Source organism: Schistocerca serialis, chromosome 7 (genome assembly GCF_023864345.2).
Source record: "Schistocerca serialis cubense isolate TAMUIC-IGC-003099 chromosome 7, iqSchSeri2.2, whole genome shotgun sequence".
In the NCBI taxonomy this organism is placed as follows: Eukaryota; Metazoa; Arthropoda; class Insecta; order Orthoptera; family Acrididae; genus Schistocerca; species Schistocerca serialis.
In genome coordinates this window covers 291,514,633-291,531,502 of record NC_064644.1, presented here as the reverse complement: position 1 = coordinate 291,531,502, position 16,870 = coordinate 291,514,633, and the positions used below count along the sequence as shown (strand labels likewise).

General features: G+C 39.1%; 1 protein-coding gene across 1 annotated transcript in view; it reads right to left on the bottom strand.

Moving 5' to 3' along the window:
• LOC126413335 (myosin heavy chain, clone 203-like) overlaps positions 1-16,870 on the bottom strand; it is a 235,317-nt gene that overhangs the window by 102,294 nt on the left and 116,153 nt on the right. The window contains exons 5-6 of the mRNA XM_050083246.1: positions 14,386-14,529; positions 8,128-8,366 (exon numbers count right to left, since the gene is read on the bottom strand). Coding sequence (XP_049939203.1) covers positions 8,128-8,366; positions 14,386-14,529 — 383 coding nt within the window. The remainder of the gene's footprint in view (positions 1-8,127; positions 8,367-14,385; positions 14,530-16,870) is intronic.

The window sequence follows — 16,870 nt, the reverse complement described above, 5'->3', positions numbered from 1 at the left end:
AACGTATTTTCCTCCACTTTACATACATCAACATCTTGTACTAATCAATAACGTTTCCATTAACAAGATCAAACAATGGAAAATCCAGGATGGAATAATGACAATATTATGAAAAGCGAAGCAGAGATGTTGAGTCGCAGATAGGCATAACTAAAAGACTATCAAACAAGTAAGCTTTCAGCCAAAAGGGCCTTCATCAGAATAATCAGAATAAGACAGCACACACACACACACACACACACACACACACACACACACATTCAAATGCATTTAACGCTCAATCTCTGGCCTATCGGCCAGAGACTGTGATCATGAGTGTGCTAGTTGCATTTGCATGTATGTGTGTGTGTGTGTGTGTGTGCTATCAAATTCTGAGGAAAACCTTTTTGGCTGAAAGTTTACTTGTTTGACAATCCTTTAGTTATGTCTATCTGTGACTCAACATCTCTGGTATGTGATGAGCAGTAAAATATTCTTTTCATAATATTGTCATTATTCCATCCTGGATTTTCCAGGATGGTACTGCTCAAATGTTTGGGATCCACAACAAGTTTGATTACAGGAAGACATCAAAGAAATTCAGAGGTGGGGTACTAGATTTGTTATCAGTAGGTTTGATCAACATCTGAGTATTACAGAGATGCTTCAGGATCTCAATGGAAATCTCAGGGGTGAACACAATGTTCTTTCCATGAAATACTATTGAGAAAATTTAGAGAACCAGCAATTAAAGTTAACTACAGAACGATTCTAGTGCCGTCAACTTACATTTCACACAAAGACCACAAAGCTAAGATAAGATCAGAGAAATTATGACTTGACAGTCAGTTTTTCCTCTGTCTGTTTGCTAGTAGAACAAGAAAGCATATGATTAGTGGTGGCACAAGGTACCCTCTATCATGTGCCATATGATGGCTTGTGGAGGATGTTTGATGTAGATGTAGATGAATGTGTATGGGTAGGAATTATGGATGACAGACTCATAGGGATATGCACTTTACCAGAAACATTTCATGACTGGACTATTGGTGGAGTAGGTCCACTAGCATGGCCTCCCAGTTCACTTGATGCCAGTTGATCAGATTTTTGGATGTGGGAACTTTTAAAGGCAGTGACATATGTTCCACACATGTTGAACAGCTAGATGTATGATTTTTTTAAGAAGGAGTGCAAAATATGTGTAAGAAGAAGTAGTATCTATGTTATTCAGGAGATAGGCTTTCTTCCTCTTATGGCCTGGACAAACACACACACACACACACACACACACACACAGAGAGAGAGAGAGAGAGAGAGAGAGAGAGAGAGAGAGAGAGAAGATATATCCCCCCCTCTCTTTCTTTGTTTGTCATCCCATAATGCTCCACAGCATGTATTGTGATTATTACTATAACCCATTATAATTAATTCATCACCACTGGTGTCTGTCTCCACCTCTCCTGTCTTCCTGTCAAAACTTCCCTATTCCCACCTCACCCTGCCCAACCCTCTCCTCCTCCCAGCAGCCATAACAATTTCCTCTCAGTCTGTGATGCTGTAGCCATTTTGTTTATATCTTCAGTAAACTGGACAAGAGGGGCCTATATGATATATAACACATAAGCTACACATTTAATGCTGACAATAAGATGTAGAATAAGATTAATTCAAATCATTTAGCAGGTTCTACACACACACAAAAGAAAACAAATGTAACTGAGAATACAAAATTACCCATGAAATATTATGAAGCTTCTCAAGAATTTACATCTGCTGCACAATGAATAAAAGCAAACCATATAATTTCAAACAAGCAGAAACATGTTTGGTTACTAAATGTGAGACACATTTTGCCTTCAATAACTACTTTAGCAAAATTATATTGAAAATCAATTGGAAGACTTCTCTCAACCTTCTAAGAAGTTTATATGACAGTAAAACAAGATAAGCTAAAGCTGTCACCAAACTGAAATTTGGTTTGAAGACCACAGACCTTTAATAGGCTTGGTCATTGGAAGTGGTGTGCCCTCTGCTTCCTTCGACCTTGGAACTGACTTACACAGCCAGTTACAGGAGGACCTACTATTTAATGCAGACTCTGAACTACCATAAAACTCTGACAAATGAGAAAAAAGTAATAAGTGACAGATAAAAATCCTAGGACTAATCACGTATTGAACCCCAGACCTCTGGATCCATATTCTGAGCCACACACACCTAAAATGTTGAATTTCAAATGCTTCCTGACAAAGATAAGTTAAAGATGATAGATCCATTCAATCAATTTACAATTTTACTGACAGTCTCCTCCTATTCATTGCAGTGCAGATTTCACATCTGTCTGGTGTTTGATGTCATTTTATGTCACTGTTACATCAGTTGATTTAATTCAACTGATCTATATCCCTATTTCAAAGTAAGCCATGGTCCTCCACAAATTCTATTCCCCCAGAGAAGCTTTTTTCACACAACACATGGGAGAACATAAGTGAAAATAAAAAAACTGAATTGGGCAATAGCATAATCACTAAGGTAACAGCTCATGAAAAGTAAAGGAAGGAAAATTATAATGTAATGTTCTAACAACAGCAAGGATTTTTGAGGCACAGTACAAGCTCAGCTTAGGGAAGAAGTTGGTCACGACTTTTCATCCCAGCATTCCCCTTAAAGAATTATGGAAATTACAGAAACTAAAACTGAATGGAAGAGCAGGGATTTGAACTGCTTCCCTCCTGAATATGAGTCCAGTGACTAAACCACTGAGCCACCTCACTTGGGTTGTGAAAAGCTGGCAATCCAGATTCAAATCATTGTCTGGCACAAGTTTTATTTTCAGCGTACAGAACTGAATATCCTAGGCTATTCCTCTGTTCAAAATCAGTGGAGATTCTGTCTGCAGAGAACTGTTTAGTAATTATTTGAGAAAAATTTTTAAACCTTTCTGCTACTGTAATTTCCCTAAAAGGGTTAACTGTAACATTTATGTCATCTGCAAGTGTAATCATTTGTACTGAAAATGTGGTTGAACTAGTGCGCTTCAGTATGTCAATGACATTGTATCTCCAATTTATATTTTCATTTACATGCATGATCAAAAAGTAAATGCCATATACTTCATTGATGTCTGTGACTGAATTAAATCCTTTCACCACTCAAATGTTCAAGATGGGTTAAAAAAGGTCAGCTTGTTCCAGTATGGTGACAGAAATATTATACTGCACCTGATGCAGTTGGTATCCATTGGTACCATGCAGCACACTAGACAGAACATATCCTGTATCATTACCTGATTTCCATAGCCACAAGCTGGTATGCAGACAGAACAACATACTAGTGGCTTGTTCATCAAGCAATGTTAGCTCTGTAACAACAGGATGTAAATTGTGTTAAAGTACTACTGGTTCTTTACACTACTGCATTTCTCGATTAGGTATTCTTACACGTAGTTATGAGGAGTGTTCTATGAAGTTCAAGACTGTATTTCTTTCAGTGGTTTCAGATACTCTGAAATCAGATTTTTCTACAAAATTTAAGTAGTAAGTGATGCAATTTTGTGCCAGCTGGTACGTCTTTGCCTTTCGATAGGGTCAATTCCCCCCCCCCCCCCCCCCCCCCAAATTTAACCAAATCAGAAATTTATTATTTTGCCAGCAAAAAGGGATGCCTCTAGAGTTAATGAGATCACAAAACAGGGCATAAATGTGTAGGAAGATGAAGTTAGGGGACCCCAGAGATTTATTGAGTCATCTGCAAACTAAGTAAATTGAATACCTGTGTACCGAGTTTTTCAGAAGTACTGTAACTACCAAGTTGGGGAAGATGGATTGGTAGAGTACAAGATCGAGTTAACAGACAATGCACCAGTGAAGAAAGCGCATCAGTTACTACCTCCCTGGATGCAAATACTTAAACAAGGTGTTGCTTAGATGCTGGAAAAGAATGTAGTTAGGCCATCTAAGCCACCATATGTAGTCCCTATATTTCTAGCACCTATGGCTGATGGACAATATTGACCTGTAGTGGACTACCATGAACTGAATAATAAGGTTATAATTAGGTTAGTACCTCTGCCAGATATACATTCCAATTTTGTGTGGTTTAAGGGAGCCACAATTTACACATTAGATCTTAACCAAGCATATAACCAGACTGTGTTGGCTACTGAATCTAAGCTGATAACAACATTTTCTACCAATTGGAATATCCATGAATACCAATCTGTACCATTTGGGCTAGCCACAGGGGCAGCAGTTCTATCTAATTACTGGACCAAATTTTTGGAGACATAAAATTTAAATATCTGTACCATTATCTAGACAATCTTGTCATTTACACTGCTATCTCTGAGGAACATGGACAGTATTTGAATGAAGTTTTTACAAAGTTGAGGAGAGCCAGATTAACTGTGAATGTCAAGAAATTAAAGCTGTCATGCAGTAGCATGCAGTTCTTGGGGCACATTGTGTCAGCTGATGGCATGACTACTGATCCCCAGTGAGTGCAACCCGTACTGGAATTCCCAATACCCACTAACATAAATGGTAATGCTTTCTTCATCAACATGAAAAACATTTCGAAATTTTATTGACAACTTCACGTGAAAGGCTGCACCACCAAACAGTCTAAGGTGCAAGGCTTGTGAATTTAAGTGGGGGGAACCACAATAAGCATTTGAAAGCATCAATTAAGCTCTGAGTACACCTCCAGTTTTGGCATTACCAGATTTTAATGACCAATTTATTTTTCAGACTGACACATTCATGCTGAGTGTGGAAGCTGTTTTGCTCCAAGAAAGTGCTGAGTGAAGGGAACCCATAGCTTATGCATCATGGATGCTGAATGAAATGGAAAACAACATATTCTGTTTATGAAACTGAAACTCTGGCAGTACTGTATGGATTAAAGAAGTTCAAATACTATCCAGAACACACCAGCTATAAACTGGAGACAGACAACCAGGCGTTTAGTTAGGTACTGGCCAAACCCCATAAAACAGGGCATATAGCACAACAGGCAGTACAGACACTTGCATTTTACTTTGATGTAGTAAAATATAAGAGGAAATGACTAAATTATTAGGGATACCTTAAGAAGAATGTTTGATTCCCAGAATACCAAAGAGCAGTTGCAGTTAGTTAATTTAATTTTAAATGGTATGCCACAGTTATTTAAGAATATTGAGAAATATTACACACAAGATCCCGAATTGGTGGAAATTATAAATAAGGTTAAGAACAGAGAAATTCAGAAGCCACACATTACGAAAAAGGGAGTGTAATAATGTTATGCTCACAGTAATAAATAGCCTAGAATAGTAGTCCCTCTAGCTCTGGTTCCATACATGTTTAAATATTTCCATGAGTCACCTGGGGGACAGGAGGGAGGGGGGAGGGGTGGGAGGTACCTGATGGTACATAAAACTTGTAGTAAAATCTGGGAAAAAATTATCTGGAAAAATATGGATTTGAAATAAGAAACTGTATTAAGCCTGTCAGATTTATGCGGAGAGAATGCTGGCTACGAAATGGGGACCATCTTGCATCTAGGCCGGTGGACAAAATATTCCAAAAGATGTTCATCAACTTTGTCAGACCTCTCCTGAGAACAAATGAAGAGAATAAGTATATCTTAGTTTGTGTTAAGGCATTATCAAAATTTATATGGTTTATACCAATCAAAGAGGTGAACTCATGTGCAGTTATCCATGGCTTGAAAGGACAGTTTTTGTGTTTGGTCCAGTCAATATACTGGTGACTAATAACGCATCATCGTTTACGTCTCATACTTTCAAAAATTTCTGTTTGGGTATAGGGATCAAGCATATTACTACTACACCTTATTATCCTAATCCTGTGTATGTGGAACATGTCTTGACTGACACTAGTACTTAATACCACTAAGAATGAGGTGTAATGGAATATCCCATGGAATTAAGTTCAAATTCCAGGTGGCAACTCCATTGTGCAAGCTGTGGTCATTAGATGATGTGTTGCCAGAAGAGATATCAAGTAGGCAGTTATTTGCACAGTGGAAGAACACCAAATGGAACATCCAGTGAGTGCATGTGGTTGAAACTAAAAGATACAATCAAGGACAGCTGCCAAACCCATATAAGGTAGAGGATTTGGCCATGATAAAAAACTTCACTGGAGTAAGTAAAGCTGATAAGATATCAAAAACATTTCAGGTCATTGAACTGGTATGTTCTGTCAAATTATTGTTATTTTATGCCAGTGAGGGAAGGCACACACTTCTCATCTTTCTCAGGTGAAGAAAAGTACCCCTGATAAGCCCAAAGCTCTGGTACCATAGTATTATTGTGCAATATCCTGGAATCTTGAGGAGGGGTGTGGGGGAGTAGAAAGGAAGAGTATTGCCAGTTGGCATATCAGTTGGGTGTGGTGCATCCATGCTTTTTTACTTGGCTGTTTAGTGTCCTTTCTGATTAGCTTATGCAGAAAGCTATTTACAAATAATGATTTGAATTTCTCATAGAATAGATTAAATTTTATGTTACCATTTGGCTCATTATAAATCACATGCCATGTAACCTTCTGTAAACTATTCTTAAAAGCATTTGTCCTGGAGTCATTAATTATTCTAACTGCTTTCCACTAAGGAGTATCTATAATGTATGGCACTATGTTATTTGTCCTAACTGTGAATCATCATCAGAGAGAGTACTTGCCACTGGGGAAATAGTTATTTTCTTGCTTTGTGCTTCATCAAAGGAAACAATTAAGGTCCTACTGTCTTCATCCACTCATGTCAGAAAGTTAACTACTGATACCAAATTGTAGGATCCAAATAAGGTTTCCAGAAAAATCAAAGGGGTTTTTATTACTTCATCCGAAACGAAAAAGAACTGAAATTACAGAAATTGTGGGCCTTAGTAATAAATAAAACAAACAGTGCCAACTCCTCCCCTTATAAACTTCATAACAAACATTGGTGTGAACTCTGCAATCTAAGGCACTGGTCTGATGATGTCATGAAGCAATGGTTGTGTGGATGTGTATAAACAGTTCAGCTGGCTGAGTTTGTTCAAGCCTGTACTGCTTTCTGAGTCTTTATAGCAATTGTTGATGTTTTCAGCACTGGTAGACAAAATGTTAGGCAGAAAAATATGCCTTGGACCACAACCTAACACCCACCAAAAAAAGCACCAAGGGTGTAAACACTGGCTTTGAACACCTGCATTGTATGGTAAAACCAAGGAGAAATTTGGAAAGGGAACTAAAACTTTGAAATTTGGCAATGACAGTGTAACTCTGTCAGACATGGCGACAGACTTGGAAGAACAGTTTAACAGAATAGATAGAACATTCAAAAGAGATTGTAAAATGAACATCAACAACCGCAAAACAAAGATAATGTAACATAGTCAAATTAAATTAGGAGGTGCTGAAGGAATTAGATTAGAATATGAGACACTTAAAGTAATAGATGAGTTTTGTTATTACCACTATAAAATAAATAATGGTGGCCAAAGTAAAGTACATCTGAAATGCAGACTGGTAATAGCAAGAAAAGCATTCCCAAACAAGATAAATTTGTTAAAACCAAATACAAATTTAAATATTGGGGAGTCCTTTCTAAATGTGTTTGTCCAGAGTGCTAGCCTCATAACAGAAATGAAATGTGGATTATTAGCTGTTCTGACAAGAGACTAGAAGTTTTTAAAACCAGTTGCTAGAGCTGAATGCTGAAGAACGGGTGGTCAGAACGAATGAATGCAAAGGTATTGAACTGAATTAGGGAAAATACTAAAACAAGTGATCAGTTGATGGGGCACATCTTGAGGCACAAGACAATTATCTATTTAGTAATGGCAGAAAGTATGTGTGTGGGAAGGGGGGGGGGGGGGGGGGGGGGAGGATTGTAAGTGAAGACCAAGACTTGACTACTAAAAGTAGGTTCAAATGAATATAGGTTGCAGTATTTATGTAGAAATGAAAAGCCTATAATCTCTACTCTAGGACACTACACTATTTCAGAAGGACACTGAATCACAATGAAATTGAAGATCAACAGATTTTAAGTGATTAATGTTATGTGAATTTAAAATTTGAGTACTTAGAAGTTTCTATTGTTACAGAAGCTTTCCTGCAATTTCATGTAGTAATAATAACTGTTATTTTCACTTACGTTTTCTCTTCAAGTAATGTGTTGCATTTCATTACCTCCTCTTCAAGAACTTTTCTTGATGATGATTCTTCTTGAAGCTGTTGTCTTAAGACATCTAGACAAGATGTTTCATTTCTCATCTTTTGATTTAAGTCTTTAACTTCTGACAATGTTTTACTCAGAAGTTCATTCTTCTCATGGTGTGCAGCCTGTATTTGTGACAGATTGTCTGTTGATGTTGACAAGTGATCTGTAACCTCCTGTTAGGACCAAAAACACAAAATATGATGCAGGCTTAGATATCAACATTTATTGATAAAATATCTTTTTCTGTTATTTGTTGACACAAAATGCCAATTTAAAAAAACATAAGCACTCAGTTTAAATCACTTCCACAAAATGTCTTAAACATGATGTCGACTACAAACTACAGTGCAACAACTTCCTTGTCCTACATACATCAGTATTTACTACAAACAAAAACAATAAAAAGCAAATAATGACCAACAGCTAGTTGATGGGTGGGGCATTAGACGTATGTAACAGCTGAGAAAATTGCCCCAGCTTTCAAATGTAATCTAGTAATGGGGGACAGGAGAAAAGAAATTGAAATAAGAAAAAACAAAGAACTGGCAAATGATTCCTAATCAAGAACAGCAAGACAGCAATAAAGGTTGAGCAACACTGGTTGCTCACATGGATGAAATCCAAGCCAGAGAAGAATAATATGACAACAGAAATTATAGCAGGAAACAAATAATAAAAACGAGGGAAGGTAACCACTACATCTACATCTAAATGGTTACTCTGCAATTCACACTTAAGTGCCTGGCAGAGAGTTCATCGAACCATTTTCATAGTACTTCTCTACCATTCCACTCTCGAATGGTGTGTGGAAAAAAAGGAACACCTAAATCTTTCCGTTTGAGCTCTGATTTCTCTTGTTTTATTATGATGATCATTTCTCCCTATGTACATCTACATCTACATCTACATTTATACTCCGCAAGCCACCTAATGGTGTGTGGTGGAGGGTACTTTACGTGCCACTGTCATTACCTCCCTTTTCTGTTCCAGTCGCCTATGGTTCGCAGGAAGAACGACTGTCTGAAAGGCTCCGTGCGAGCTCGAATCTCTCTAATTTTACATTCGTGATCTCCTCGGGAGGTATAAGTAGGGGGAAGCAATATATTCGATACCTCATCCAGAAATGTACCCTCTCGAAACCTGGCGAGCAAGCTACACCGCGATGCAGAGCGCCTCTCTTGCAGAGTCTGCCACTTGAGTTTGCTAAACATCTCCATAACGCTATCACAGTTACCAAATAACCCTGTGACAAAACGCACCGCTCTTCTTTGGATCTTCTCTATCTCCTCCGTCAACCCAATCTGGTACAGATCCCACACTGATGAGCAATACTCAAGTATAGGTTGAACGAGTGTTGTGTAAGCCACCTCCTTTGTTGATGGACTACATTTTCTAAGGACTCTCCCAATGAATCTCAACCTGGTACCCACCTTACCAACAATTAATTTTATATGATCATTCCACTTCCAATCGCTCTGCACGCATACTCCCAGATATTTTACAGAAGTAACTGCTACCAGTGTTTGTTCCGCTATCATATAATCATACAATAAAGGATCCTTCTTGATATGTATTCGCAATACATTACATATGTCTATGTTAAGGGTCAGTTGCCACTCCCTGCACCAAGTACCTATCCGCTGTAGATCTTCCTGCATTTTTCTACAATTTTCTAATGCTGCAACTTCTCTGTATACTAAAGCATCATCCGCGAAAAGCCGCATGGAACTTCCGACACTATCTACTAGGTCATTTATATATATTGTGAAAAGCAATGGTCCCATAACACTCCCCTGTGGCACGCCAGAGATTACTTTAACGTGGGGGACTGATGACCTTCGCTGTTTAGTCCCCCTTAAACATCCCAACAACCACCACCACCATTACTTTAACGTCTTTAGACGTCTCTCCATTGATAACAACATGCTGTGTTCTGTTTGCTAAAAACTCTTCAATCCAGCCACACAGCTGGTCTGATATTCTGTACGCTCTTACTTTGTTTATCAGGCGACAGTGCGGAACTGTATCGAACGCCTTCTGGAAGTCAAGGAAAATGGCATCTACCTGGGAGCCTGTATCTAATATTTTCTGGGTCTCATGAACAAAGAAAGCGAGTTGGGTCTCACACGATTGCTGTTTCCGGAATCCATGTTGATTCCTACAGAGTAGATTCTGGGTTTCCTAAAATGACATGATACTCGAGCAAAAAACATGTTCTAAAATTCTACAACAGATTGACGTCATAGATATAGGTCTATAGTTTTGCGCATCTGCTCGACGATCCTTCTTGAAGACTGGGACTACCTGTTCTCTTTTCCAATCATTTGGAACCTTCCGTTCCACTAGAGACTTGCGGTACACGGCTGTTAGAAGGGGGGCAAGTTCTTTCGCGTACTCTGTGTAGAATCGAATTGGTACCCCGTCAGGTCCAGTGGACTTTCCTCTGTTGAGTGATTCCAGTTGCTTTTCTACTCCTTGGACACTTATTTCGATGTCAGCCATTTTTTCATTTGTGCGAGGATTTAGAGAAGGAACTGCAGTGCAGTCTTCCTCTGTGAAACAGCTTTGGAAAAAGGTGTTTAGTATTTCAGCTTTACGCATGTCAGCCTCTGTTTCAATGCCATCATCATCCTGGAGTGTCTGGATACACTGTTTCGAGCCACTTACTGATTTAACGTAAGACCAGAACTTCCTAGGATTTTCTGTCAAGTCGATACATAGAATTTTACTTTCAAATTCACTGAACGCTTCACGCATAGCCCTCCTTACGCTAACTTTGACATTGTTTAGCTTCTGTTTGTCTGAGAGGTTTTGGCTGCATTTAAACTTGGAGTGAAGCTCTCTTTGCTTTCACAGTAGTTTCCTAACTTTGTTGTAGGTGGGTGTCCCCAAATATTTTCACATTCGGAAGAGAAAGTTGGTGATTGAAATTTCGTAAATAGATTTCACCGCAAAGAAAACCACCTTTGTTTCAGTGACTGCCACCCCCCCGCGTATCATATCGGAGAGACTCTCAGCCCTATTGCGTGATATCACAAAACGAGCTGCCCTTCTTTGCACTTTTTTGATGTCCTCCATCAGTCCTACATGGTAAGGATCCCTTACTGCCTAGCAGTATTCCAGCAGAGGATGGACAAGTGTTATGTAGGCTGTCTCTTTAGTGGGTTTGTCGCATCTTCTAAGTGTTCCGCCAATGAAGTGCAGTCTTTGTTTCACCTTCCTCATAATATTACCTATGTGGTCTTTCCAATTTATGTTGCTCATAATTGTAACTCCTAGGTATTTAGTCGAATTGACAGCCCTTAGATTTGTGCGATTTATCGTATACCCAAAATTTATCAGATTTATTTTAGTACCCATGTGGATGACCTTGCAATTTTCTTTGTTTAGTGCCAATTGCCACTTTTCACACCATATAGAAATTCTCTCTAGATCATTTTATAATTGGAATTGATCATCTGATGATTTTACTAGACGGTAAATTACAGCGTCATCTGCAAACAATCTAAGGGGGCTGCTCAGATTATCATCTAGATCATTTATGTAAATCAGGAACAGCAGAGGGCCTATGACACTACCTTGTGGAACGCCAGATATCACTTCTGTTCCACTTGATGATTTACCATCTATCACTATGAACTGTGACTTCTCTGAGAGGAAATCATGAATCCAGTCACAAAACTGAGACGATACTCTACATGCATGCAATTTGATTAATAGTCACTTGTGAGGAACGGTATCAAAAGCCTTCTGGAAATCTAGGAATATGGAATCGATCTGAGATCCCTTGTCGACAGCACTCATTACTTCATGTGAATAAAGAGCTAGATGCGTTGCACGAGAACAATATTTTTTGAATCCGTGTTGGTTATGTAGCAATAAGTCATTTTCTTCAAGGTGATTCATAATGTTCGAGTACAGTGTATGCTCCAAAATCCTACAGCAAATTGAGGTCAGTGATATGGGTCTGTAATTCAATGGGTTACTCCTATTTCATTTCTTGAATATTGGTGTGACTTGTGCTACTTTCCAGTCTTTAAGAACAGACCTTTCTTCAAGTGAGTGGTTATATATGATTGCTAAGAAAGGCACTATTGTGTCTGCATACACTGAAAGGAACATGACTGGTATACCACCTGGACCAGAAGACTCGCCTATCTTAAGTGATTTGAGTTGTTTCACAACACTTAAGAAATTTACTTTTATGTCACTCATGCTAACAGCTGTTCTAGTTTCGAATTCTGGAATATTTACTTTGTCTTCTTTTGTGAAGGAATTACGGAAAACTGTATTTAGTAATTCTGCTTTAGTGACACCATCATCGGTAACGTTTCCATTGCTATCATGCAGTGACGGTATTGATTTTTTTTTTTTTTTTTTTTTTTTTTTTTTTTTTTTTTTTTTTGCCACTGGTGTACTTTACTAGCTGCAGCTGGAGTTGCACTCTACCAAAACTGCAGTTTGGTAGTTTTGGTACAGTACATAAATGATTCTGTAAATGGTGGGATTACTGGTAGCACTGATAGGGAAAGAAACATAAATGAATTATGAGAGAAAAACTGGGAGCTGTTTGTTTTGCATGTAATTAGAATCACACATCATTCAGTGTTAGTCGATTGTGCATTTTATATCCTTACAATAAATGAATTGCATTTTATAATTACCAGTGCCGATAACTGGCATTCAATTTCAATCAACCCAGCTACTCTCAACGGCTTCCTCACCAACCCTTCTTAGAGTGTGCGTAAACTATGTTATAATCGAATATACAATGTAATAAAATAGAGCTTCATTCGTTGAATTATTGTTTCAAATTCTTAAAGATATTTCTGCAGTCACGTCCGAGGGCACAATCAGACCTACCCATGGGTCATTCTGAGTCTTGTCTTTTACATAATACTTATGCTCCTGAAAAAGTCAAAAATCATTTAAAAATTGTAACAAACAATTCACAGTAAGATTTATAAGATGGATTTTCCTGAAACCTTGGCAAAATCAAAGCTTTCATACAAAACTGACAACGTTACACTTACTATATAGACTATGGGCTAGATAAAAACATGCGTATCAACATTTCAGAAAATGTGGCTTACCTTTCAAATGACTAACAATTTTGCACAAAGTCTTTACTTTAATTGAAACACATGCATACACTGTATAACACGGCCATGTTCTCTGGGGACCAGTCCAATGAACTGCCTGTAAAACTGAATAGCCTCCATAAATCAGGACTACCCCGTATCACTCCAGTAGGGGTGGATCAAGAGAAAAAAGATGGGGTTTGGTTTCAGCACTGGTCTTCTAAGGTCCACATCCGTGCAGCTGCACTAAAGGAAATGGTGTAATTTCTCATTAACAGTGTGATTACCAAATGAACATAAGATATGCAGTGACTGCTACAGCCATAGCATTTCTTACTCTCATCATCCGCGACATTGTGCTACAGTTCTGTGAAGCTGTAGTTAAGTGAAACCAATGACAATCATTTCTAGTAGTGTATGAGAATTCTGTAATGTATAAAAAGTCTTTACAAAAAAGAGACAGATAGGAGTTCTAAGTACTAACTCTTGCACCCCTCTCTGTCTCCACCCCTTCTCTCCCCCCCACCCCCCCCCGCCCCCCCCACCCCCGTTGCAGCTACCCAGGTGTAATGTAATGATTCTGTAAGGAAGAAGATAAAATTTTATTGTTATGAGACCCAGATACACAGTGAGTAGCTGGCATAGTGACCAAATTCTGATCCAAGTAGAGCCCTAATAAGTTCTAGTTCCAAGCAATACTTTGGCATAATAATGAGTTCCATAAAATTTCAGTTTTACACCTATGAGGTAATATTAGATGTAATGTCTGATCAATGTTAATAGGCTCAGATTGTACAAGTGATTTAGGGAAGTCTAAATTACAAAGTCATTTCAACTGTCATTACAGTTAACCTATAAATATATGGAACAGACTGAATTTAATTTGATACTGATAGCATACTGGCCACATTCAGTACCATAACCTCAGCATAATTTGAAACAGCAGAAAATAGAGAATACTGAAATGCCATTTTAGTATGAATATCAGTTTTTGGTAGCAATTTCAATTAAGTATCGGATGATGTTGGGTTTCTTTATTCCTTTTTATGCTGAATGTAACTTAATTTACTCTTGAAATAAAAACACATATTTGTTTATTAACTTACTGTACCTTAATACGTGACAATAATTCTTTATGTGATGCTTGCATTTTCTGAAACTCATCAGATATATTTAGTAATTTGTGTTTTTCATCTTTCAAATTGTTCTTCTCATTCTCTGTTTCCATCACTGCTGTCTTTACGCTGTCAATTTTCTACAATAAGATGAATAAATCATAAACAAAGGAATTAAACACAAAAAGGATACAGTATTTATTTATTTATTTTATTTATCCATCATTTGACAAAAAATATTGTATGGGTGTTGTCAAGGGTACATGTAAGCCATTTCAAAGAAATGGGACACAAACAATATATACGTAAAAAAGTACAAAACAAAATAATACAATGAAGTTAATAATGATACAATGAAATTAATGTAGCCTATACACATTCCTGCTTGTTATTTTAAATGCATAGTCTGTTTTTCATAAGGCTTTAGTTTTGTCCTCCCTAAACGGCAAGTCCTTATATACACAACACTGCTTAAGTATATATTTACATCACACAACAGCTGCCCTTTAAGTATGTAAACGTAATGAATGATTAGGTAATGAATGATTAGGTACAGATAGAGTATTTTCCATTTTGCCTCTATAAATATCATCAGAAAAAATTTATTGACCTACATAGTCATTTACAGAATAAAAACATTGTTCTACTAGAAATTTTTTAATTCTGTTTTAAATTTGTTATCGTCTACTAACTGACTGATGTTGACTGGCAGTGCATTGTACAGTTTCGCACCAATATGGCTCACATGCCTTTGTGTATTCGTTCTTTTTGTTCGCTGAGTATGGAGTGCTGCACTATTACAGGTATTGTAGTTATGAAAGTCGGCATTTGTCTGAAAATCTGCAATGTGGGTCCTGACATATAATACACATTTGTATATGTATAATGATGGTATAGTAAGTATTCTAAGCTTTTTGAATATGGGTTTGCAGTGTGTCTGTGGATGACTGTGAGTTATTATTTGGATGGCCCTCTTCTGCAACAAAAAAATTTGTTTTAGGCGCCCTGTTGTGGAACCCCAAAATATTATTCTGTATGTGGCAAGAGATTGCAAATAGCCGAAATATGCCATTCTGGCACCCTCTGAGGTACAAACATTTGCAATAATTCTGAGGGCAAAACAGGCTGAATTAAGTTTCTGTGCAAGTTTTATTATGTGGTCATTAAAATGTAAGTTTTCATCCACATGAATCCCCAGCAATTTTGTGGATGTCACTCTGTCTAAGGCTTTGTCACCCCACACCAGATCGAGATTTACATTTTGACATCTTTTCCCAAACTGCATATACACTCCTGGAAATTGAAATAAGAACACCGTGAATTCATTGTCCCAGGAAGGGGAAACTTTATTGACACATTCCTGGGGTCAGATACATCACATGATCACACTGACAGAACCACAGGCACAAGGCACATAGACACAGGCAACAGAGCATGCACAATGTCGGCACTAGTACAGTGTATATCCACCTTTCGCAGCAATGCAGGCTGCTATTCTCCCATGGAGACGATCGTAGAGATGCTGGATGTAGTCCTGTGGAACGGCTTGCCATGCCATTTCCACCTGGCGCCTCAGTTGGACCAGCGTTCGTGCTGGACGTGCAGACCGCGTGAGACGACGCTTCATCCAGTCCCAAACATGCTCAATGGGGGACAGATCCGGAGATCTTGCTGGCCAGGGTAGTTGACTTACACCTTCTAGAGCACGTTGGGTGGCACGGGATACATGCAGACGTGCATTGTCCTGTTGGAACAGCAAGTTCCCTTGCCGGTCTAGGAATGGTAGAACGATGGGTTCGATGACGGTTTGGATGTACCGTGCACTATTCAGTGTCCCCTCGACGATCACCAGTGGTGTACGGCCAGTGTAGGAGATCGCTCCCCACACCATGATGCCGGGTGTTGGCCCTGTGTGCCTCGGTCGTATGCAGTCCTGATTGTGGCGCTCACCTGCACGGCGCCAAACACGCATACAACCATCATTGACACCAAGGAGAAGCGACTCTCATCGCTGAAGACGACACGTCTCCATTCGTCCCTCCATTCACGCCTGTCGCGACACCACTGGAGGCGGGCTGCACGATGTTGGGGCGTGAGCGGAAGACGGCCTAACGGTGTGCGGGACCGTAGCCCAGCTTCATGGAGACGGTTGCGAATGGTCCTCGCCGATACCCCAGGAGCAACAGTGTCCCTAATTTGCTGGGAAGTGGCGGTGCGGTCCCCTACGGCACTGCGTAGGATCCTACGGTCTTGGCGTGCATCCGTGCGTCGCTGCGGTCCGGTCCCAGGTCGATGGGCACGTGCACCTTCCGCCGACCACTGGCGACAACATCGATGTACTGTGGAGACCTCACGCCCCACGTGTTGAGCAATTCGGCGGTACGTCCACCCGACCTCCCGCATGCCCACTATACGCCCTCGCTCAAAGTCCGTCAACTGCACATACGGTTCACGTCCATGCTGTCGCGGCATGCTACCAGT